General features: G+C 47.0%; 1 protein-coding gene across 1 annotated transcript in view; it reads left to right on the top strand.

Moving 5' to 3' along the window:
- The window catches only part of SLCO3A1 (solute carrier organic anion transporter family member 3A1), a 100,955-nt gene extending 75,321 nt beyond the window's left edge, over positions 1–25,634 (top strand). Inside the window, exons 4-10 of the mRNA XM_035131226.2 lie at positions 3,916–4,182; positions 10,648–10,812; positions 13,552–13,750; positions 15,023–15,161; positions 19,367–19,542; positions 21,062–21,126; positions 22,232–25,634. Coding sequence (XP_034987117.1) covers positions 3,916–4,182; positions 10,648–10,812; positions 13,552–13,750; positions 15,023–15,161; positions 19,367–19,542; positions 21,062–21,126; positions 22,232–22,611 — 1,391 coding nt within the window. The 3' untranslated portion in view covers positions 22,612–25,634. The remainder of the gene's footprint in view (positions 1–3,915; positions 4,183–10,647; positions 10,813–13,551; positions 13,751–15,022; positions 15,162–19,366; positions 19,543–21,061; positions 21,127–22,231) is intronic.
- Positions 25,635–25,974: the final 340 nt, after the last annotated feature.

Genomic DNA, 25,974 nt, shown 5'->3' with positions numbered 1-25,974 from the left:
GATGGAGCAAGCTTGTTTTCTCCTGCTCTGGAGAGGAGGAACCGAACCAATGTACAGTGGTGCCTCGCAAGACGAATTTAATTCATTCTGCGAGTCAATTCGTTTTGTGAAAAATTCATCTTGCGAATCGCTGTTTCCCATAGGAATGCATTGAAATTTCTTTTTTTGCCCATAGGAACGCATTAATTAAATTTCAATGCACTCCTATGGGAAACCATGATTCGCAAGACTAATTTTTCGCAAAATGAATTCATCTTGCGCGTCACCATCAGATCACAAGACGCATTCGTCTTGCGAAAAATTCGTCTTGCAGGGCATTCGTCTTGCGAGGTACCACTGTATTCAAATGACGAGAAAAGAGATTCCAATAAACCATCATGGAGAGCGTTCTGACATTAAGAGCTATTCCAACAGTGAAACAAAGTCCTGCAAGAGGTTGTGGACTCTCCTTCCTCGGAGGCTTTTAAGCAGAGGTTGGATGGTCACCTGTCATGGATGCTTTAGGTGAGATTCCCTCATCGCAAGAGGTTGAACTAGACAGCCCTTGGGGTCCCTTCCAACTCTACAGTTCTATCATCCTTCAGGGTTTCAAGCGGGAGTTTCTCTGAGCCCTACCTGGAGAGGTTGAGCATTGACCCTGGGGCCTTCTGCACACCAAGCAGATGCTCTTCCGCTGAGTAATAAGATGCTCTCACATGTGGATAGACCACAACTCCCCTCAGCCAGAATGATCACTGGTCAAAGATAATGCATGGTGACAACAAAAACTGGAAGGCACCACATTCGCTACCCTCCCAAACTGGGAGTAAGAGGCTAAGGAGGGCTGTCAAGAAGCAGTGGCGAAGGAAGCCTCTCTGGTACCCGGGGCGGGGTGTCAAGGGGCGGGGCAAACCGCCCAGCAGCACACGCGTGGCACCAATACAAACTGCGCCACCCATAATAACAGCACACGCCCGCCCTTAGCTGCCCTACAGTGAGTGTAGCCCTTGGCTGGCCGCCATTTTGTCACACACACACCCCCAGGGTGACACCCGGGGTGGACCGCCCCTTTCCTACGCCCCTGCCAAAAAGATCTCTCTCCTCCTCTAAGAGGGGAGTTGGCTGTGGGAATAGGGGCACAGCCTCACTTCTGGACGAGTCTATCTGTGGCTGCCAGCCGTGAGGACTGTGCTCTGCCTCCATAGCTGGAGGCATTAACGTTTCTGAATCCCGGTTGGTGGAAACCTCAGGAGGGGCGAGGGCTCTTGTGCTCAGGTCCTGCCAGGGCCGGCTCTAAGGCAAGCCCGTGTGTCGCAAGGGGCTGTGTGGCTGTGCCCGCTGCGGCTGTGCCTGCTGCAGCGATGCTGTGCGCTGTGCCCGCCCGCCACGGTGAGAAATGGGACGGGGGCGCGCCGGAGCGATCATATGCTTAAGACGGCACTGGGTCCTGCTTGCGGGTTTTCCTTTGGGGGCATCCGGTTGGCCACTGTGAGAACAGGATGCTGGGTTTAGATGGGCTATACCCTGATCCTGCAGGGCACTTCTTATGTTCTCACAGTGCAGTTATGGGAGGCTTGCCAAAAATAAAAAATTTAAAAATATCATTTGCTTTTGCTGCTTATTCTGGAGCAGCTGATGCGGCTGCGAACAACTTGCAATTTATTTTCTTTTTTAAAGGAGACCACTGTGGCCAGCAGAGGGAGCCATAAAGTAACTGTTTCTCCATCCCCACCTGGTTTCCTCATCCTTTCATCCTTCCTTGCCTCGCTTTGCAGCCTCGCTTTAAATGGCATTTCTGAAGTTTCCATAGATGTCTAGACACACCCCAGCTTGCTGTGACTGTAATAACCATAACCCCCCCCCATGTGCCTGGAATTTATTTTCTTTTTTAAAAAAAAAACTCCAATGTGATTGCAATGTGATTGGGGTTGGAAGGTACCCCAAGGGTCATCTAGTCCAACCCCCTGCAATGCAGGAATCTCATTTTTTTAAAAAAATAAATATTTTTTTTTTTAAAAAAAAAATATTTTTATTAATTTTCCAATTAAAACCAATTATATCACATTCAATATTTCAAATTATACACATATATATATCAATCAAACCGAATGTTATGCCAAATCATCTAAATAATTTATTTTTGGGTTCCCATGCTTCAAGAAATTGGGAATTCCTCGCAACTGTCCACTGCCGTCTTATTTCTAAAGTTCAAATCGTCCTCCAAGCTCATAATATTCCAAATCTTCCCCTTACAGTCACATAGGTGTTTTCCACTTTCATCCGATTGTTCCAGCTGCTGAGATAAATATCAAACGAAGTTTCACAGATGTTCTTTCTCCTGTGTGAGTTAATCAATCCAGCCTCCCCATAAATCTTCTTAGTGGAGCTCCCTGTTGCGACGAAGTAGCAGCGCCATCTTGAAAGGCTCAAACCACTTTCATTTTCTCTCATAGCCATGAAGATTTACGATTTATTTATCTTTATAGAATTTACAGCTTTTTCAGGCAGGAGACCCAAACATCCAACCATGAACTCTTAGTAAATTAATGGATCTCCTTGCCCTATAGCTGAACTTAGCTTCAGGTCGCTGCTCCAATTTAAAGTGCGTCACAGCTCATAAATCCTCCGAACGCGTCCAGAGCTCCTTCCGTCTGACTAGGGGGGGGGCTTTTCTCATCGGCAACTTCACATCTTTAAGAAATATGCTCAGTAACAACAGCTATAGAGTTCAACTCACACAGTCTTTTGCTTCTCTTTCACTCCAAACAAGCCAGGACATCGCGTCCGGGAAGGTACGAGGCAACAATATGAAGAAAAAATAAAAACTTGCTTCCCTTATCGCTCCGTCCCCATCAATCCTTCTTCCAGATGCCGTACATTCTTTGACTCCTCTCACTCAGCAGCTTAAAATTCTCAGCAGTAAACAGCGCTTCTTCCCCTCCTTCTGAAGTATGTCCATAGATTTAAGCCTAATTATCTTCTTTAACCATGGAAATCCCCGCCATGCAGATTAGCGTCCGGGAGTCCTGGCCGTCGTAAGTGCTCAGCCCAAGCTCCCCCCACTCCAAAAACAGTCGGAGTGGGTCTGGGGGCATCGCGGGCCAGCGGCCCCTCTCCGTAACCCCCGGAGAGGGTAGGGGGTTGCCATTTACTCCCCTAGCAACCGCCAAATTCCTTACGAAGGTCAGAGAGATGGAAAACAGGTCCGCCATTCCTGCAGGCGGAAACCGGAACCCTAAAAAAAAAAAAAAAAAAAAAAAAAAAAAATATTTTATTGGTTTTTACAAAAAAAAAAATCAAAACAATACAGAGAAAATACTTTTACCATATACATATTTGAGATCCTCTGAATCTTATGACTTCCCCTGCGTGGGTCCTTAAAATAATTTTTCTAAAACTACATATCATCACGTTCTTCACAGTTTTCATCTCTCTAAATTATCCATATTTATTGTTTCTTTACAAGTCATTTTCAAAGTCCAGATGATGTTTTTATGTCTTTACAATGGTCTCCGAAGTAAATTATACATTTCCCCCATTCTTTCTTAAAGTCATTATCTTCTTGATTCCTGAGTCTCCCGGTCAGTTGTGCCATTTCCGCATAGTCCAGCAGTATGGCTTTCCATTCTTCCTTGGTCGGAACTGTTGGTTCTTTCGATCTTTGGGCTAGTAGCATCCTTGCAGCTGTTGTTGCATATATTGCATATATATAACAGTCTTTTCTGGTCTTTTGGGTGCAGGAATCTCTATTAAAGCATCCATGCCAGGCAGCCATCTGCAGGTGCCAAAGATGCCTTCTGCATGCAGAGCATAGCTGAGGTTTGGGGTAGCCCCAGGTAGACCACCCCCATGACACACCTCCTTCAGTCCCTGGTGGGGTTTCCTTATTATCTCCCGCCATGGTCCTCAACAGCCTTGTCTTTCTGTCCTTTGCAGGTAAGCTGGACATCACCCCCGATGACCCCAGGTGGATTGGCGCATGGTGGGCGGGCTTCTTGCTCTGCGGTGCCTTACTTTTCTTCTCGTCTCTCCCGATGTTTGGATTCCCACAGTCCCTGACCCGCCGGCCGGAGCTCTTGGCAGAGGTCGAGCAGGCCATGCTGCCAGACAGGGACTACGAGAGGCCAAAGCCCAGCAACGGGGTCCTCCCGCGAAACACCTTGGAAGTCCCCGACGACGTCTCCTGCTTCCAGCAACTGAGAGGTGACACTATCCCCTCGTAGCTTGTCTGGCGTCTGCGGGAGGCGACAGGTCAATGATTGGTTAGATCAGAAGTGGGGGGGGGTCCTGAGAGCCGCATTCCTTCATGGGGAACCTTCCAGGGATCACATGGTCATGGTGGAGCCATTAATGCAGATTTTGCGTTTAAGCAGTAGGCTAGTTTCTGCATGCCCTTCTCTGACTCTGTATCCAAGAAAGCAAGGGCAGGATCGAGAGTTCAGGAGGGCTGTGTTTGCCCCCCCCCCCGGCTGGTGGTTCCGCACTCCTGAATTTAAGCCATTGCCTCCTGTGGGAGTGAGTTCCATAGTTTAACGATGTGCTGCGTGAAGTCCTTTGTTGCGTCTTTCTTGAATCAGTGGGCAAACACTGAGCATTTTGGTCGCTGAATCTCCCTTCCACATCCTCCACTGCACTAGGGAGACTGGTGGCGCTGCGGTCTAAACCACTAAGCCTCTTGGGCTTGCCGATCAGAATGTCGGCGGTTCGAATCCCTGCGACAGAATGAGCTCCCGTTGCTCTGTCCCAGCTCCTGCCAACCTGGCAGTTCAAAAGCACACCAGTGCAAGTAGATAAATAGGTACCGCTGTGGCGGGAAGGTAAACGGCGTTTCTGTGCGCTCTGGTTTCCATTGAGCCAGAAGCGGTTTAATCATGCTGGCCACATGACCTGGAAAGCTGTCTGTGGACAAATGCCTGAAAAGCAAGATGAGTGCAACACCCCATAGTCACCTTTGACAGGACTTAAGCATCCAGGGGCCCATCCAGGAGACACAAAGTAGGCCTGCCTGGCAGATGCACACGCAAGACAGACACACAAAGAAGCACTTTTTTCACACAGCACGTAGTTAAAACTATAGAACTCCCTCCCACAGGAGGCAGTGATGGACACCAACTAGGGTGGCCTTCAAAGAGGGTTGGACAAATTCATGGAAGTGAAGGCTGTGTTCTACCTCCACTGTTGGAGACAGCAGTCCTTCTGAATACCAGTGGGGAGACTTGCTGATGCTCTCAGGTCCTACTTGGGGGCTTCCTAGAGGCATCTGGAGAACAGGATGCTGGAATAGATGGACTCCTGATGTGATGCAGCAGCCAAGCTCTCAGCTCTGCCCAGTTACCACCCCTCAATATCTGCCACCTGAGCCACCTGTCTCACTCTGCTTCATGGTAGAGCCGGCCATGACTGCAGGTTTAAGTGGATTATCGTGTGGTACAGCAGGGCTTTTTTAAAAAAATGGAGCTCGGCTAACCCCTGCTCAGATTGAAAACTGAGATTCCCTAGAGGAATCCAGACTTCCTTTTGCCTTGCAATTTATAGGCACACTTTAAAAGTCCATGCCCGTCTGTTGTCGTCGTTTTTGTCCTGGCACTTTCCGTGGGGCAACCAACCCACCTTTCATTGCCGAATTGGAGCAAATGGCAATCCACTGAAAATCTATTTGCTGCAATTCAGTGGTAGGACATGGGTTTCCTTGGGGAAAGTGCTGTGACCAAAAAAGAAGAAGAAGAAGTTCTGTAAGCTTGCAGGCATTGTGAGGTTTGCTGGAAGAGACAGTGAGCTGAAGAACCATAAAGAAATATCAGGAATGCATATCAAAGCATTGTGAGGCGTGAGGCCAGCTCAAAGCATGAGGGGGTTCTAGGAGACCCCCATTCTCTGCTGATGGAACCTGTTGGAGAACCAGAGATGGGCAGTCACTGCAACATCTGCACCCTGAGCAGCCCCAGGGGGCTGAGCCTGCCCTCCAGGTTAATTCCCAGCAATGCCCTGATATAGTGTTGCTTGGGATGCAGGTGGCGCTGTGGTCTGAACCACTGAGCCTCTTGGACTTGCCGATCAGAAGGTCGGCGGTTCGAATCCCCATGACAGGGTGAGCTTCCATTGCTCTGTCCCAGCTCCTGCCAACCAACCTAGCAGTTCAAAAACACGCCAGTGCAAGTAGATAAATAGGTACTGCTGCGACGGGAAGGTAAACAGCGTTTCTGTGTGCTCTGGTTTCTGTCATGGTGTCCCGTTGCGCCAGAAGCGGTTTAGTCATGACCCGGAAAGCTGTCTGTAGACAAATGCCGGCTCCCTCGGCCTGCCAACGAGATGAGTGCCACAACCCCCCCATAGTCGCCTTTGCCTGGACTTAACTAACCAGGTAAAGGGGTCCTTTACCTTTACCTTTATACCATGTTAATTCCCAGCAATGCCCTGATATAGTGTTGCTTGGAGTGTTGTGGGGGCCCTGAATGACAAAGCCAGGCCAGGGGGGGGGAAAGACATTTTGGGGGAGGGGATGACATGAATTTTGGGCCCTATCAATGCCTGGGGGTCCCAGCAAGTGCCCACTGTTGCCAGGTGCCAGCGTTGGCCCTGCTGAGTCTAATGAGATGGGTGGAGGAGAATAGTCCGCTTCGAGCTTCCAAAGTGAAATGTGAGGGTGGATGAGGAGTTGCAGTGAGGTTAGTGTAAGATCTGTGATGGGGCAAAGATTCCTTTGAAGCACAGATGCAGGTGGAGAAATCAATGGAAGCACCTGCTCCTTGATGTTGGGCTTATCTTGATGACAGAACAGCCAGTGTCTTCCATTTGCCCCCCAAAAAACAAAAAACAAAATTGGTTGGCTAGAACTAGACAAGCAAAAGCCCCCTGGTGATGTCTTGCTGGGCTGCACCATTTCTGACTACAGGGAGGGTCAAATATCTGGATGTTTCTCTGCATTAAAACCTATTGTCTATACATCCTAAACCAGTGTGGTATGGGGCAGGTGAGTCTAAAATCCTTCCTTGCCAGGGGGCTGTTTTGCCCGTAGTCACGTCTTGCCACCAGTTCTTGCTCCTGCATTATAAAACTTTGAGCATCTAAAGAAAGAGACGGCAGTCAACCCCAGGAGGATATGACAATTGCTTTTCAAAGAGAAAGAAACAGAAAGCAGAGTGAGAGAGGATAGGATTTGCAAAACGCAGACAGGCCCTGCTGAGGCTTCAGCTGCACTTCAGAGAGATAATTTTTCAAACGTTCTGATTTTTCACATGTAGGACTCACAGAGGAGTTAGTTGCCAGGTATCAAGGCAAGGTGAAGTTCTTCGCAGAACCTCGGCACACTCCATCTTGCTCAAGCGGGGTTATCTCTGGAATAATTAAAATACTCACCCAAGCAGAACAGGCTCTGCCTGATTCATTAGCTTAAGAGATGCTTTGCAACCTAAGTCTTTCTCTCCTTCTTAGAAACAAAGAGAAACTCCTGCATGAGCTTTGCGGAGGGAGAGTTGGGGCTTAGAAAAGGTTAATTGAAAATGAAACTGGGGGTTTCACATACACACATACGCAGAATGGAGTAATACCGGGTGCAACTCTTGACATATTCAACAAAGGGATGTCTGGATGTGTCAAATTCAGTTTCTCTTTTTTCCAGTCTTAGGTTCAGGTCTCCACATTTCCAGATCCAGATATTACCCAGCCCTACTTTTCGCCTCTACTTAGTTCCATCCTTATTTCAGTCATCGTAATATATCAGTATATCGTGATGCTTAGCTGGTAATAATAATTTATAATAATAATTTATTATTTGGACCCTGCCCATCTGGCTGAGTCTCCCCATCCACTCTGAGCAGCTCCCAATCGAATATTAAAACAATACAACATTAAATATTTAAAACTTCCCTAAACAGGGCTGCCTTCAGATGTCTTTTAAAAGTAGGATAGCTGCTTATTTCCTTGACATATTGCGATGTTGAAAACCAGATATTGCCCAGCCCTAATGCCAGCCAGTATTAACTGTGGATTCACCCTTTCTATGGGAAATCCAGTAAGTCTTAGCCTGCCAGTTTGCCCTGACATAGCTCAGTTGGTAGAGCGTGATACTCTTAATCTCAGGTTCATGGGTTCGAGCCCCATGTTGGGCGAAAGATTTCTGCACTGCAGGGGGTGGGAACAGATGATCTTCATGGCCCCTTCCAACTCTATAATTCTGTGGTTTTGCATGGCCATTTCCCCCCCAAACCATGTCCACCTGTCAGTCAGCTGACATAACTGGGAAGAGTTCATTCCTCAGCTGGCTAGGCCCACCAGTTCCACACAGGGAGTTCAGTCCTGCTTCATGGGTACATAGGGTTGCCAGACTCAATAGAGGACAGGACTTCTGTGCCTTTAATTACCCTGCTCTCTTTTGAGTCTGGAAACCTTAAAGAGAAACCAGCAGACCCTTTGCTTGGACAGCAGACAAAGGGTCTGCTGGTTCCTCTTTAAGCTTTCCAGACTCAAAAGAGAGCAGGGCAATTAAAGGCACAGAAGTCCTGTCCACTATTGAGTCTGGCAACCCTATGGGTGCATTCCCTGAGGGGGATGTGCTGACAGAGGAGGTCTCTCCCTGCCACCTCTGTGGTTCAACTCACCTGTCACCATGGCATCAGATGACTGACAAGTGAGTGGCCCTGCCCACATGTCAGAGTTGGCCCATAGAATGAGGGAGGTAAGGAATAGAGATCAGACCCACTGGGCCAGACCTCTGCAGCACACACACACACACACACACACACACACACACCAAACCTGTTACCAGCAACTTCTTTGAAATAAGTCCCAATCTGGAAGCATCAAGAGAAAACCCTGTTTGCCTCTGTTGGAAAGATCATTGATTTTTAGAGCAGTGTTTCCCAAGTTTGGGTCTCCAGCTGTTTTTGGACTACAACTCCCATCATCCCTAGCTAGCAGGACCAGTGGTCAGGGATGATGGGAGTTGTCATCCAAAAACAGCTGGAGACCCAAGTTTGGGAAACATTGCTTTAAAGAAAGGCAAATACCCCTTATCCAGAAACCCAGTAGTTAGTGCAACATTTGGGACAGAACCAAATCCTCAAATCTAAACACCCAGAAGTTTAGTGCTACTCATACAGTAATCAAAAGTGATTTCCTGTGTAATATGCTCTGTAGCCCCTAGATGGCCCTCTGAGCCTCAAAGCAGTCCAGGTATGGTTAGATGGCAATGGTGTTCTTAGGGATCTCATGTCTGCTTGTATCTATTTTTCTGTTGAACAAAGGGGCTAGCCAAGCCAACGCTGCATGGAGCCATTAGGCTAAATCAATACAAAGTCATAAGAATAAAGATGAGAATCTTACAAAGAATCTGATGCAAAGTCGGAATAAAGAATGTACAGAATGGGAAATGCCTGGACTTTAGAAAAGGTGCCCTGCAGCAAGTCAAGCCATTGCCTGATTGTGGAGGTAGAAAGCAGACATCATGGGTGCCTGCTTTGCAGAAGGCTGAGCTACTGGTTCGTGGAGTCATAGTTTAAAAGCAAAGGAAACCTTGTACACTCCACAAGCCTGAAGTCTGTCCAACCCTGGCCTTGAGTGCATTTCCATAAGAGCATAGGAACACCAGAAGACCTCCTTGTCATCTAGTCCAGCATCCTGTTCTCAAACTGGCCACCCAAATGCTAACAGGAAACCTGCAAGGAGGATGCAAGCACAAGAGCATGCTCCCCGCCTGCAGTTTCCAGCCACATGTATTCAGAAGCATGACTGCCTCTGACCATGGACAGAGGGTGTTAGCTATAGACCTGTGGCTTGGGAAAGCCAAGCACATGTGCCGAGGCTCAGTCACGTGGATCTAGCAGCATAAGACCCATGTGACTGAGCCCTGCCAATGTGGTTGGGTCATGTGGAGTGTCCTCGGACCCAGCCACATGGGTCTTATGCTGCTTACAGACAACCAGCTGCCCCGCAGCTGGGAAAATGTCTTTAGGCAGCCTTCCTGTCAGGGAACCACCAGGGGTCAGCGAAGAGCCTGGTGGATCAGAGCGAGGGCTCTTGGACGCTTCCAGAGCCCCAGCACCTAGCGCCTGGCAGCTGCCCCCCCCCCCCCGGAAGGTGGGACTGAGGCTCAGGAGGAGAGGCAAACCCTTAGGGATGTTGGGGAGATGGGAGCTCCAGAGGGAGAGTTGCAGAGGGCAGACCCAAGCACTCAAGAGGAGGAGGCTCCAAGAGCCACCGCGCCGGTCCCTCAACTGAGCAGCTCTAGTGGGGAGGGTGCTCCACCAGCACCCTTACCCCAACAGAGGAGGGGGGGAGAGGAGGGACCAACGGAGGAGGTTCAGGGTGCCCCGGGGGTTATGCTGGTGGAAATCACGAAGGGGGGGGGCGCTTCCAGATTCTGAATCGGATTAGTACAGTCAGGTTTTTTTGATGCTCTGTCTTGTACATATGTACATAATAAAACCCTGTAAAAACCAAGCACGGGGTTTGGAGCCGCTTACTCGTGAGGAAGCTACCTACACCATTACACTTCCCTAACCTGGCATCCTCTAAATGTTTTGGACCACAACTCCAATTATCTCCGTTCAGCAAGGTCATTGTGAGCCAAGATGCCTAGAAGCTGGGGAAGATCTTCTTGAGGGCATCTGGGGAAGCTCAGAAGGTAGCCCCCTTTCTGAAGACCCCTTTCCTCTTTTTTCTCTTCTTCAGTGATCCCTAAAGTAACCAAGCACTTGCTCTCCAATCCGGTCTTCACTTGCATTGTCCTTGCGGCGTGCATGGAGATCGCCGTGGTTGCTGGCTTTGCAGCCTTCCTGGGGAAATACTTGGAGCAGCAATTCAATCTCACAACGTCGTCCGCCAACCAGTTATTGGGTAAGTAGCCAGAGCAGGCCATCAGCTGGGCCATAGTTCTTTTCGGGGTATATTATGGGGTGCCAGATGCTGTGCTGCTTACACCCATGCCCACATACACCCCTTGCCTTTGCCATCCCAGGCTTGCAGCAAAAGCTTGGCAGCTCACAAGTCATGCCAAAACAGTCTCATGCCTTCATGCTTGCATAACTCTTTTCACTCTGGTATGAATACAGTGGTACCTTAGTTCTCAAACTTACTGTAATGCATTCCGGAAGTCTGTTCCAAAACCAAAGCGTTCCAAAACCAAGGTGTGCTTTCCCATAGAAAGCAATGCAAAATGGATTAATCTGTTCCAGACTTTTAAAAACAAATGGGATGGGGGGGTTCCTGTCATGTGATGGCTGGAAAACACTTCCTGACAATTTCTCACTGTTTGAGAATATGTTTTTAACTGTTTTGGAATATTTTAAACAACTTTTTAAAATGCTGCTCTTAAAAAGAAGTAGTTTTATTATCAATGTGTTAGACACCCTGGGCTCCTTCAGGAGGAAGAGTGGAGTATAAATTGAATGAATAGGTAAATAAATAAAGCAGCTGCCCCTTCAAATATACTTCAAACAAACAGCCCTGCGAGGAAGGCTATGCTTAGGGATTGCCCCCATTTCATCCCATCAGCTCTTTGGTTAGCAGGAATTTGAAGCAGTCCCACCCCAATCTTTCCAAAACATTCTTCCACACAAGCTCTCATAGTAAGCTATGTTTTTTGTGTTCCTTTTTATTCATATGCAAATACATATGCAGATTAAATTAATTGACCCAAACCCATGCCATTTATCAAGACTGGTTTCTTTAATCAGGTGCTAGCCTTTCCATTCTGTGCCAAAGGAACCCAAGCTCTGAAACAAGAAATTGTCAAAGCCTGAGACCTGCATAAATTAAGCACATGAGACCAAACAGCGAGGTTGCTCTCACTTTGCTTAATGTACCCTGCAATTTTTTAAATATTTGTTTCTCCACAATTCATCCACACTCTTATCCCTGGAAATGCTGTTCAGCAACCCATTGGACTACAGAGGTTTCAGCAAGTCTTGCTGTCAGTTTTTCAAGCATATCTTTGAAAATTGTAAGGTCTGGGATCTTGCTGTTTTTTTTAAAAAAAAGACAACCAAGGATCTCACAAAACTGACCTCTGAGTTCTACATTTTGCAACTTTTCGGTACTTTCATGGAATTGTGCCATTCCCCACAACGTGAAAGCCAAGGAAAACAAATTCTCTGCAACCTGCAATAGTTATGAACATATTCACTTTCCAGAGGGCCAGTGTGCTGTAGTGGTTAGAGTGTCAGACCAGAATCTGGGAGACCAGGGTTCAAATCCCTATTCAGACTAATCTACCTCACAGGGTTGTTGTGAGCATAAAATTGAGGGAAGGGGAGAACCATGTATGTCACCTTGAGCAACTTGGAGGAGAGCCAGGATAGAAATGTCATAATAATAATGTGGAGGAGCCCAGACAAAAGCCATTCCACCCTCTCAGTTGCTGTAAGGTCACTCAGCATTGCTCACATAATCTCAGTCCTATCATCCAATCCTTAAGGCAGGGGTCAGCAAGCATTTTCATCAGGGGGCTGGTTCACTGCCCCTCAGACTTTGTGCGGGGCCGGAATATATTTTGAAAAATATAAATGCCGTGCAAGCCGGTCCTACAGCTGCCTCCAAAGAGGAACACAATCTGTTGACGAGCAGCAGCTGCTCCATCGGCCCGTCCTTGCGGAGCTCCCAGGCGGGGTGCACCACATGCTGTGGCCCATCAGCAAGCTGAAGCCCCACGACGCGCCCCTCACACTGCCCATGGCATGGCCCAGACCCACTGCCCACCTGCCAGCCTCTCCGTCTATGCCCACGCCGGGTTTACCTCAGCCACGGGCAGCAAGGCTTCCTGAAGCTTTGGATTGGCTCCAGGAGTTTCCTACAGCCAATCCGAAGCCGCACCAGCATTTCCACCTGCCCAGAGGCTTCCGCGCTTCGGATTGGCTGCCTGCCCAGAAGCAGTGCCAGCATCGTGGAAGTCAGTCCCCATGTGGCGAGGCGTCTGCAGCATGTGTGAACTGAGTGGGTGGCAGGTTCCGTGGGCCGGATTTATGAGCCTGGGGGGCCACATGCGGCCCATGGGCCTTAGTTTGCTGACCCCTGCCTTAAGGTCTAGAAACTTGGTTTTTTATTTTCAAAAGAACTTTAAATTATATTTATTTCCCTACATTTCTGATCCTCCTTCTTCTCCAAGCAGCTCATAGTTCCCGCCCTCCCCACTTAACCCCCACAAGTCTGACACTCTAACCACTACACCACATTGTATCTCTAATAATATAAAGTATATATATATAAATACAATGGTACCTTGGTTGTTGTTCCGGGAGTCCGTTCGATTCCCGGAACGGTTCGAAAACCAAGGTGCAGCCAAGGTGCAGCTTCCGATTGGCTGCAGGAGCTTCCTGCAGCCAATCGGAAGTCGTGTAAGCAGCATCGGACATTTGGCTTCCAAAAAATGTTCGCAGACTGGAACACTCACTTCCAGGTTTGCGGCATTCGGGAGCCGATTTATTCCACAACTAAGCCGTTCGACAACCAAGGTGCCACTGTATGTGCTTTTTTTTTAAGGGTTCCTAATGTTTCAGGAAGTAGGTTTTCCACACCTGCATGCACAGGGACTGAAGCAAATTGAAATGGAAGCTATGAACCCCTTTCCTCTTTGTGCAGGCATGACAGCTATTCCCTGTGCATGTCTGGGCATCTTCCTGGGTGGCCTCTTAGTCAAGAAGCTGAGCCTGTCTGCTCTTGGAGCCATCCGTATGGCTATGCTGGTCAACCTGGTTTCCACGGGCTGCTACGTCTCATTCCTGTTCCTGGGTTGTGACACAGGACCAGTGGCTGGGGTCACTGTTCCCTATGGAAACAAGTGAGTATGACCCGTGAAACGGACTTTGAGCCACAAACACTCCTGGGGTTTATTCCTCCATGTCCAAAATCATCCTTTGCCAACCCGGTGCCCTTCAGGTGTTTTGGGTTACCAGAGGGATATGCTTGGTCCAGATGTTAAGAAGAGAAAAGGCCAAAGTCCCATCTCACTCACCAACCTGGAAGGAAGGGCTGCACCCAACAGGTCAGGTTGTGACTGAGCTGCTCCTTGAGGATGAGAGGAAAGGTCCCAGCCTTGGTGGCCTGGCACCTTTAAGAGCAGAATCTCTGCTGGAATTCTTTCATTTGGCCATCCTAACTAGAGAGGTCTAATCTAGTGGGGGGGGGGTGGTTTCCTTCAGCAACCCTGAAGGTATAGTTAGGAAGCCTAGATGCAGGTAGGGTTGTCTTTGGGCTGGCTTCCAACAGAACCTTTAGCTGCTCCTGGATTTCCCAGCATGCACCTGTCCCAATTAAGAGACACAAGATGGCTGCTGATGTAGACCTTGGTAATATGATGCCCTGTGCGAGTCCAAAATTTGACACACACAGCCAGCCCTTGCGCCCCAAAGCCAGGCTTTGCAAAGGAGGCATTAGGAATCTAGAGACTTCGGGAAGGCACTCGCTTGGCCCCTGCATTCTGGGGGGGGGGGCAGTCAACCTGCCCTAAATCTGCCTCTGACTGATCAGTATGGCCATCCCTAACCTCTGGGACCTTAAGCTCCTTCTGTTCTCTTTCTTGTCTTCCATGCAATCAGTAGCCAAGGAAGAGTCTGAGACCATAATACCATGGTGCCATACCATGCACAATGATGCTTCTCCCAAAGAGTCCTGGGAAGTGTAGTTTGTGAAGGGGGCTGAGAGTTGTGAAGAGACCCTTATTCCCTGCCCCGCCCCCACCCCCCAGAGCTACAGTTTCCAGAGTGGTTTAACGATCAGTCCCTCTTCATAGGGAATTCTGCAAATTCTGGGAGGGGAATAGGGGTCTTGGCACCCTTAACAAATCTACACCTCACAGGATCCTTTTCAGGGAGGGGCCTTAAAAGTGAGGCCTTTTTCCATCTGAAACTCACCCAAACTCAGTTCCGCCACCTCTCAGGTGGGCACCATGGTGAGTTTCTTTCGCTAGAAAAATAGCACTGCTTAAAATTATGGTGTGAATATGGCCTGGGTGTAACTTCTGGGGAGGAAAGAAATGCTTCGGAGTCACGCTTCCTTCTGACCAACCGCTGCCCTCCCCTCACCCCCCACCCACCCACCCACTTTCTTCCAGATCAGGATCATCGTCCATCCTGGCACCATATTCCGCCTGCAATAACAACTGTAAATGCCAAACTGATTCCTTCACTCCAGTCTGTGGGGCAGACGGGATCACGTACTTATCTGCCTGTTTTGCTGGATGCGGTACCATGGTAATCCATATTTCTTTCCTCGATTGATTGGATTTCTTCTTGCCTGCCTTTCACAGTAAGGTCCCCGTGCGGATTGCGGCATTCGGTTACAAAACAAAATGCATTTGGGGCGCTGTGCAAAATCACGACCCTCCCCCCGAAAAAGTCCTTTTTTTTCAGGGTGAGATTGTGGCACCCAAAATGGCCGCCGTGCTCTCAGACAAAAAAAGTGGGTTGTCCCAGTTTTATCAGGACACCTGAGGGGTATGTATGTCTTTGAGCTCTGGCGATGCCTCTTGCTTCTCCACGTGGAGCATACAGAGAAGGGCGTGTGAGTGTGCATAGAAGCTCACCAACTGTACAAATTTAAAATTGACATTCGTAGCTCCACCCGTTTTTACCCTCGCCCCGCCCATCACTTGCACAAAGCCAATGCCCAGAAAGGAATGTGGCCCTCACTCCCCACTCTTGCCTTAAACAAAATGGACAGAGCCTCTGCTAGTGGCCCAACCCTCAAAACAAAGAGAGGGAGAACAGAGCCGACGGAGAAGTGCTGGTGGGCATCAGTGACATGAGCAGGTGGGGAATTCTCCTTTGCCAAAAGCGCCAGGCAAGGCCTTTGGGATGGAAGGGAGCAGGTGGCCGTGGAAGAGCTTGCTAGCCATTGCTGGCAAAGGGAGCCTGTGCTTCTTCCGGAGGCTCATTGTGCCCAGATATAATCACTTCCTCAGCTGCATCTTCTTCATCCTCCTTCCCATCCCAAGCCCCTTTCATATCCTCACTCTGGAGAGAGACAATGACAGGTTGTGAATTCAGCAAATCTCTAAAAGCTTGACAAAGAGAATAATTTCTCTTTGTTCTCCAAAGCCTGAAATTTTGATAGAAAGAAGATGACTGATGTGTGTGGACAAGGCAGAGTTGATATCTAAGGACTAAGGGGTGGGTGTGGGTGGGTGGGTGTGGGTGTGTATCTAGACCTAGATATTTCAATAATTTAACAGTTCAAGGCGAGTCAGTTAGAATAAGCCCTCCTAGCAGGAAATAAAGCAATTCTGTATCTCCCAGCATCCTTAGGGAGCAACAGCCAATGATTGTGAGACACATTCAGAAAATGCTGTTCAGTTCTTCTGGGGATCTTACTAAATGCACACACAAAAAGCGGAAGAAAAGCACAGCAGATTTTCTGTGCAGCTGAAAGCTCACAGATCCAATTATCCCCATTCTTCTCTGCTCCTCCTTTATCACACTATGCCATTGTGTGGCATTTTCCTGGTCCACTGATATCATCAAAAGCCTTCCTCACGCTTTCCTTTGGCAACAGGCATCAGAGAGCCAGAGTCCCTCTTCGGACACACCAGTGGGGAACGACAGCATTGTGACTTTTTTGGCAGGGTTTGGACAGACACCTCTTTTGTTGTTGTTGTTGTTGTTGTTGTTGTTGTTGTTGTTGTAGCATGAATAATAGCCGTGGGGAGCTTCCCTCTAGCCACTACACTGCTCTTGGGGCCAGAAAAGTGAAATCATGGTGGAGGGGGGCCACATGCAAACTTTCTGGAAAAGCAGAAGATTGTAAGCTTCAAGGCACAGCGGAGAAAGGCATATTGGAGCCAGCCTCCTTCCCAGAATAGCTAGAAAGACTTTTAAAAACTAGGAAGCAAAGACTTTGTGTTGTCTTTTATGCCTTCCTACATAATAGGGGCTTATTACTTCGCTCTGAGGGCAGATGGGAACCTCTGCACTCGGACAGAGGCGTAGCTGGGGGGCACGCTGGACGCTACACCACAGGGGCCACCCCTATGGGCAGATCGCCCTGCCTCCAGGTGCCGGAGCTGCTAGCTATGCCCCTGTACTTGGGACCCCCAAAGCTCTGCTGTGTGCACTGCTACAACCTGTCAGACAAGGGTTTTGAATAGCAAAAGATGCACCAGTTCTCTTAAGGCAGCCTTCCCTAACCTAGTGCCCTCAATTATTATTTTTATTAATAGTAGTGGTAGTATTTATATGCCAACCCTCCAGCAAATTAAAACATCGAGCACAGTAAAAAAAAAATCCAACGTTTAAAACTTCCCTATACAGGGCTCCCTTCAAGTGTCTTCTAAAGGTTATATAGCTACTCATCTCCTTGACCTCTGATGGGAGGGCATTCCACAGGGCGGGCGCCACGACCGAGAAGGCCCTCTGCCTGGTTCCCTGTAAACTCACTTGTTTTATTTTTGTTGCTAGGGTACGAATTTTTCTGTTTTAATCCTGTACACTTCCCTGTGATCCTCGGAAATTTAATAAATAATAAGAATGAAGGGTGGGGCTGAAGAACATGAGCAGGGGACCAGGAGTTAGATCTGTGTGCAACATAATCCCTTCGTTATATTTGCAACTGGCTGGGAGATCAAAGGGAATACAGCCACTTTCTTCCCTTTCTGATTGCACGTTGATAAAGCTTATCTTGCCTGTCTCTGGCTTTCAGCCCCTGAACAAATCCCCTGTAAACCTGAAGCTGTCTGTTCCCCTTCTAAGGGTGTGTGTGTGTGTGTGTGTGTGTGAGAGAGAGAGAGAGAGAGAGAGAGAGAGAGAGAGAGAGAGAGAGAGACAGACAGACAGACAGACAGACAGACAGACAGACAGACAGACAGACAGACAGACAGACAGACAGACAGAGGGAAGCACCTCTGTTATTATTTCCCTACTGCTGCTGATTCCTGACTTTCTGCAAGAGACAGAGTTAACATCGCAAACCAGTATCTTTTGCCTCTTCATTGTTCTGAGGTTCTGAAATGAGGCTGCAAAGGGCTGGGCAAATTTACTCTTTTTAATGCACTCTGGCATAATTAGGAGCAGTGGGTGAAAGGGGGGGGAGTAAATCAGAAAGTAATTAGAAGCTTTAATTTGAAAATGGTTTAGCCTAATGCAGGGACACAGTGTCTTCCTTTTATCCCTGTATTCACGAGGGGTCTCAACCCATGGTAATTTTCTTTTCTTTTTTTAATGGTAATTTTCTCACAGTCGTGCTTATTTGAAAGACTTGAAAGAGCCAAAGGGAGAACCACAAAGGCGAAAGGAATGGCACACCACTAGAGCAAAAATGGTCGTATTCTGTCCCTTGGCAGGCGGGCAGATGCAGGAGGGGTGTGTGTGTGTGTGTGTGTGTGTGTGTGTGTGTGTGTGTGTGTGTGTGTATGTATGTACCTCCTGTTTTCCTGCCTCTTGTCTGACTTTTACAGCCAATATTGCAGTGGCAGAGTTGACAGTCAGGCCCACTGTGATCCTCGCAGGAGGGCAGAGCAGAATCCTGGGTGCAGAATCTCTTTATGGACACAGTTGCAGAATAGGCATACTTCAGTTATCCAACCCCCAAGCCATCTGAAGGAAGCTCTGTATAGAGATTTTATTTTATTTTTAAAAAATGTTTAATGTAGGGCTGCCATACATCTGAGTTTTCCTGGACATATCAGGGATTTGTCCATTTGAATTTCCAAAAATTGTGATGTATGGCAATGATCTTTTGGGGGAGATTTTTTTAAAAAAAAAAAAAAAAAGCTCAACAACCAAAAAAAACCATCATGGCAAACTAGGCAATCCTAGTTTAATGTTCTGTTGTGTTTTTATATATGTTGGAAGCTGCCCAGAGTGGCTGGAGAAACCCAGTCAGATGGACGGGATACAAATAGTAAAGTTGTTGTTGTTGTTGTTGTTGTTGTTGTTGTTGTTGTTGTTGTTGTTGTTGTTAAATATGACATCCCTATTTTCATCAAAGTAATGTTGAAGGGTACATGATGGTGTGTCGGCAGTGCCTCTCAGAAGCCAGAGCATAGTTAAATACAGTTTGCAAGCGGGCTACAGGTTCCCTGAGAGCCAGTGTGGTGTAGTGGTTAAGAGCAGTGAACTCGTAATCTGGGGAACCGGGTTCACTTCCCCGCTCCTCCCCATGCAGCTGCTGGGTGACCTTAGGCTAGTCACACTTCTCTGAAGTCTCTCAGCCTCACTCACCTCACAGAGTGTTTGTTGTGGGAGAGGAAGGGAAAGGAGATTGTTAGCCGCTTTGAGACTCCTTCGGGTAGTGATAAAGCGGGGTATCAAATCCAAACTCTTCTTCTTCTTCTTCCCCGTGGCCCTCTTGCCCTTCCATGGCTCCCAGACTAGGATGAGTGGCATGTCCACACCCTGTAGCAGAAAATCCGCTGCTCTGTGTTTTGCCAGCAGAGCCTCCTTAGCTGGGCTTTCTCTTCCAGAACCTCACGGGTTGCACGTGCCTCGGTCTGGTCCCTGCGGAGAATGCCACGGTCGTTCCTGGAAAGTGCCCAACCCCAGGATGCCAAGAAGCCTTTCTGACATTCCTCTGTGTGATATGTGTCTGCAGCATGATCGGAGCCATGGCTCAGACGCCCTCCGTCATCATCCTCATCAGGTGAGAGCCTTCGAGCGTTTGGGGACTGTGGTAACAGAAAAGGTGGCCCCGCTGGAACTGGAGCAGAGCTTGATCTGAAATTTAAAGAGCTGTGATGCTTTAAACAGCCATGGCTTCCCCCCTAAGAATCATGGGAGCTATAGTTTGCTACGCATGCTGAGGGTTCTTAGGAGACCCTTATTCCCCTCAGAGAGCTACAATTCCCAGAGTTCACTGTGAAGAGGGATTGATAATTAAACCATTCATGGAATTGTATCTCTGTGGGGGGAATAGGGGCATCCTAACAATTCTCAGCAGCCTTGACAGAACCCATCATCCAGAATTCATAAGAATTAAGCCATGACTGTCTGAGGTGGTATGATAGCACTTCAAATGCAGGGGGCCCTGGTTATATCTGGATATCCTCCTCCTCAGTTTGAAGCTGCATCAAAACTTAGCATCTCTTTCAAGGCTCACAGCAGAGACTATTCCGCTGGGGAAACTGGTGCACAGCCCTCCCAAGGAGAATGTCAATAATTTTTTTTTTAAGCCCTCAAATCTCAAAGCCACACACTCTTTCCTGTGTCTGTTCTCAATGCATTTTATGCTTCTGTTTGATGTTAGAGAAAGCTCTGCAAACATCTCTGTCAATCTACCACTCTCTGACCAATCCGTTGTCTGCACCACTCAGCCAATCCCAATCCGAACATGTAACTATGGGAAAGAGGTCCCTCATCTAAGCGGAAAGCTAGGTGACTGATGAGGCTGCCAGAAACTCAGCTCCTGTAAGAAGGCAATTATTCTTACTCTTGTCATGAGACCTGTCCAGCCCAGCCGCTATAGCAGATACGAGAAGAGACTGCTTCATAAACAGCCCAGGGTGCTGGAAGAGGTGGGCCACTGACCTGATCCACCAAACTCGTCCTAAGTTTTTTTGTTCACACTTTTGACCCGAGGCCAATAGATTATTGTTTTTTATCGCCTCTCCCTGCACATTCACACTCCTTGCGAAGTTCTAACTTTTTTTCTTTCTTCCTTCCTTTCAAAAATTCAGTACCTACAGATGCTGGGAGCAGGTTGGGGAGGGGGCTGCAGAAAACAGGATGGTCCTTTTTGCAGCCTATCTGGAGGCTAATGATTCTGACCACTGTTGGAAGCAAGTCACTGGACTACAGGGTCCAATCTAAAAGTTTCCTGTCATATCCAGCATATAAAAAATGTGAATTCCTTATGTGATGGTTCACAAGGGGTTGTGATTTGCAGGCGGTGGATGGGAAAGTCCACAATGCTGCTAGATTTCTTAACTTACCAGGAAGCTGCAACTTTTTTAAATCTCAAGGCACCTAGAAGTGGAGTGGTAGGGAAGGGAGCACATTAATGATTTAATTTCTGAAGATGGGACCATCTTGGTTGATAGCAAAATATAATAGTGGTATGCATGTACATTAATTAAAGCCTGGAGCAAGGAACCATTTTTATACACCCAAACATATTGTATATATATACATATATCTTGTTTGCTTGAATTTCTCCTGTACAGAACAGTGAGCCCAGAGCTGAAGTCTTACGCTTTGGGAGTTCTCTTCCTTCTCCTCCGATTGTTGGGTAAGTAAAACTTAAGCTTTCTTTTCATTTTTTTTCTCGTGATGCTCTGCTGCTTCAGGCAATGACTTCAGCAAGAGCAAAGACTAGACCAGGCCAGCACCATGGAGAGCTCAAGGGGGAGGTTCCTAAGAACAGAGCTCAGGTGTTGCTTCAGCGAGGATTGGAACATCTTTTTTTAAAAAAAGATTTTTATTGGTTTTCACATAAACACAGCAGAACTGATAGAAAGTTCTGGACGTTCCATTTCTCTCCTGTGTAGCTTGATGGAATGGGCTGCTGTAGATGACAGTTAAGAGAATTCTTTTAGCAGAGCTGATGAAGATGCTAAGGATGTTCCAGGGACCCCAGCAGATATAATGGTATCTCTTCTGAGACGCTGCTTTGTGGTTTTCCATAGGCATCTGGTTGGCCACTGTGAGAACAAGATGATGGAGTGTTGGCCTGATTCAGCATGGTTTTTCTTGCTTTCTTTTCTTATATATAAATTTTGTTCATTTAGTCTTCAAATGTTTACATACTTTACCATCAACAGTACGTTTAATTTATCCATTGACTTCCCATCCCCCCCATTATGTTCTGTGTTTATTCTTTAATGCTACATATTTTAACTTATTACATTCCATATATACATCCTAAATTATTAGCCTTGATGTCTTTCTACTGTTGCTGCTCATATTTCAAATCCTCCTTGTGTTTTCAAGCAATTATAATAGTTCTTTAGATATTCTACAAAGGGTTTCCAATCCTCATAGAATGTTTCATCATTTTGGTCTCTAATTTTTGCTCTTAGCTTGGCCAGTTCCGCATACTCCATCATTTTAATAAGCCATTCTTCCTTCGTTGGAACCTCATCCTTTTTCCATTTTTGAGTATACAGTGTTCATTTGCGTACATAAATAAATTAACCAACTTTTTCAGTATATTTGTTTCTATCATCCCTAAGAGAGAAGCTTCAGGTTTCTTGGGGGAACATCATCTTAAACATCTTCTTTATCTCATTATAAATTATTTCCCAATAGTCCTTCGCTTTTTTGCCAGTCCACCACACACGGAAAAAAATATCCCTTCTTTCGTTTTCTCACGTTCTTATCTTCTGCTTTCACAGGTTTTATCCCACCTCCCCTGATCTTTGGAGCGGGGATTGATTCCACGTGCCTGTTCTGGAGCACGTTCTGTGGCGAGCAAGGAGCATGTGCTCTGTACGACAATGTTGTCTACAGGTACCTGTACGTGAGCATTGCAATAACCCTAAAATCGTTGGCGTTCATCCTGTACACCACCACTTGGCAGTGCTTAAGGAAGAACTATAAGAAATATATCAAAAACCATGAAGGTGGACTAAGCACTACTGAGTTCTTTGCCTCCACTTTGACCCTGGACAACCTGGGCCGGGACCCCATTGGCCAGAATCCATCACATAGGACAAAATTTATCTACAACCTTGAAGACCACGAGTGGTGTGAGAACATGGAGTCTGTTTTATAGTGATTATGAGGGTAGATTGCTAACCCAAAGTTCCTTTTTAAAGTTTTAAAAAAAAGATAGATAAGATATATGGGGAAAAATGTAATATAATATACAAGGATCTTTTGCAAAATGGCAGCCACCACTATATCTCAAAATCTACTGTGATGTTCCAGAACACTCTCATACATAGTTAGACTGACAGAGGAGGGAACTCTGTCCTTTTCTGAGAAGCAGGGCTAGGCAAGGTTCAAGAGAACAGGAACATTCTTAAAATTTGGCATCAGAAATGGAGGTGTGGAGCTGTACCAAACATGTTGGCTGGTGGTGACATTATGGATGCGCAAAGCTCGCAACATTTTGGGATCCAGAGTTTTAGTAGAGACCTGTCTGCCCTTTGGCATAAAGACAAAGAGAAAGAAGGAAGGAAAGAACAGAAGAAAGAAAAGCCTTTTTCCAGAATAAGCGCCATTTGAATCTCAAGTACCGCTGGGGGTAACCTTTGCAATAAGAGCTAAAAGGATGCAAACTTGGCTGCTGTTTAGTCCCAGCATTCTCCTCTTTCTGTCTCTGTCTTTGTCATCAAAGAGGGAGCCACATCGAAGTTCCTCAGTTGATCCAACTTCACCATCACGAACCACAATGCCAGAAGTCATATCTAGGCAGCTGTTGAAATGCCCCAAACCAGCCCGTGTCACATCACCATTCAAAATGCACCAGCATCATTCAGTTGACATCTCTCTTTCCATTTTGGTATTGGGGGGTAGGGCTTTGAACCTGGCTGTGCCAGAATAAGGTAGGAAGGTGGGACGCTGGATAATCCATGCCGAACATGCTGTAAGCCAGCCATTTTCCAACCTGGGATCCCTCCAGATGTGTTGCACTACAACTCCCATCCGTCCCAGGAAGCAACAGCTTGGGCTGATGGGAATTCCAGTGCAATACATCCGGAGGGCACCCAGTTGGGGAAGGTTGCTGGAACTTTTTAAAAAGTACATACGAATGAAGAAGACGTTTAAGGGTGAAGAGAGATGTTACAGTTTAAAAGTGGTGGAGATGACATGGTTGCCCTTCCTGTATACCACTGTGCATTTTTGTATTCTCTCATAAGCTCTGGAAGAAAAAAAAATTCAGTGCAATTTGGGTTGAGCCAGGTGAAAAGTTGGAACGTGGTTGGACTGGGCTTGGTTGAGGGTAGCGCCTCTCCCCGCTGCAAATGTTCATCCATTTGTACAAGGTTTGTGATTTTTCTTTTTTTGGTAGGGTTATGGTGAATGAATATATATACAGTGGTACCTCTGGTGACGAACATCATTCGTTCCGGAGGTCCGTTCTTATTCTGAAACCGTTCTTAACCTGAGATACCACTTTAGCTAATGGGACCTCTTACTGCTGCCGCGCTGCCGGCACATGATTTCTGTTCTCATCCTGAGGTAAAGTTCTTAACCAGAGGTACTACTTCCAGGTTAGCGGAGTCTGTAACCCGAAGTGTTTTTAACCTGAGGTGTTTGTAACCCGAGGTACCACTGTATAGTGAGAACATATATATGGGTGGTGGGTTTGTTTGTTTGTTTGTTTTTAAATACAAATCCTGATACTCAAGGGGAAATTACTCACCTCCATATGGGAAGCATTTTGTTTATCCACTTAGGGCCGAGGGGAAATGCCTGCCATTTTGCCCCTCTCTTCATTTGTGAGGAAATGGTGTAGGAAGTAAGCAATGAAATCAAACCGTTTCAGGGACACCTTCCTTTTGCTACATTTATCTCATCTGTCTCTTAAACCTGTAAAAAAAACCTCTCTTTTTCTGCTGTGACAAGCAAGACAGGGAGGGAGGGAGACTGATGGCTACCAGCCAGCATGGTTTTAGCCCAGAATGCCTGCTGCAGCATTGGGAAATTTTGGCAAACAACTGGCTTTCACCTGTGGGAATTCTCTTGGTTCAGCCCACTCCCTAAGGTGACACAGTTTCTCTGCATATGTGCGGCTCAAAGGGCAACCACCCTTTTTCTACCTATGGCACCCTTCCCCAAACTAGCTGGCTGGGGCTGATGGGAGTTGCAGTCCAAAAACAGCTGCAGGCAACTAGCTGGGGAAAACTACAGGCCTCTCTCACCAATGCGGAACAGCCATTCCTTGGTCACTGCTAGGTGACCTGTTTTTATTGAGCATTCATCATGATTTGTTTGTTGGGTGATTCGATTATGTTGGCTATTTAATGAGCATTCGTTCTGATTTGCTTGGAGGGAGGTTAGGTGGCCTAGCATCAAAGTAAGTATTAGCCCACACTTTCCAGTGCATCCCACCCCCACACTCACACACTTTTTCCGTTGCAAAAAGGCTGATTTGGGGAGAGAGGGAACAGATTGTTGTGCAAAAGTGACCTGAATTTGCCGGCCTGTAATTAAATCACCAATTTTGACAGTAGCATATACAGAGAAAATTAAAGGAGGCAAATCACCCTCCTCTCTGATGATCAGATCAATCTTTTGATGAGCCAATAACACCCATAGGTCATCAGAGGACAGGGGGCTGTGTAACTATGTGAGAGAAAGAATGTGGGCTGGACACAACCAGTTTTGGCCATACTCACCACTGGCATGAGGTCCTTGGAGGGGTGGCCAAACATGAATGTGATCCTACACAACAGCCACTCCTGTTTAGCAGAGGCTAAAACTGGTGCAGGGTCTATTATTATTATTATTATTATTATTATTATTATTATTATTATTCATTGTTTTTCTCTTCTTCAGTACTTGTAAATCCAAGTTGATTAAAACTGATATATTTAATACAGTCCCAGCAAGCACAGCCGGAGTCAGGGATGGTGGGAGTTGTAGTTCAGTAACATCTGCAGGGCCAAAGTTTTCCTACATCTGTTATCCAACAGCAAACCTGGCCTTGCCATGTATTGCAGCTTCAACAAGGAGTCACAGCCAGTCCAGGTTCTCTGATCCGTTTTCATGATACATTCTTTTGGTCTCATTCACACTTCAGACACCTTTCAAAAAGGAGTATGAGAGCCTAACTGTGCCCCTTACGCTTTGCCAGGTATTTGCAGGGGACCAGTTTTTCACCCAGCATGCAACACTGCCATTGCATTTCACTTGAGGGTTCCACTAAAAGGGCATTGCAGTCAGATCCCAATAAAATTGACTTGCAGGAGGGTTGGGTGTTACTTCAATAATTCAAAAGCATTCCCTACCCTGGCAGGCTGAAGAGATATAACCTTTCTCCTACTTAAGGTCTCTTCCACCATGCTTCATCCTTGATCTGTTGAAAATGTAGGTCCAACAGGAGAAGCTTCAGCACTAATTTGAATGTTAACTTAATTTTGCCCACTGCCATATATGCGGAAACAAGAAAGGTTGGCCTGCAAAAGGT

The sequence above is a fragment of the Zootoca vivipara genome, chromosome 14 (genome assembly GCF_963506605.1).
Source record: "Zootoca vivipara chromosome 14, rZooViv1.1, whole genome shotgun sequence".
In the NCBI taxonomy this organism is placed as follows: Eukaryota; Metazoa; Chordata; class Lepidosauria; order Squamata; family Lacertidae; genus Zootoca; species Zootoca vivipara.
This window is presented reverse-complemented; position numbering and strand designations above follow the sequence as displayed.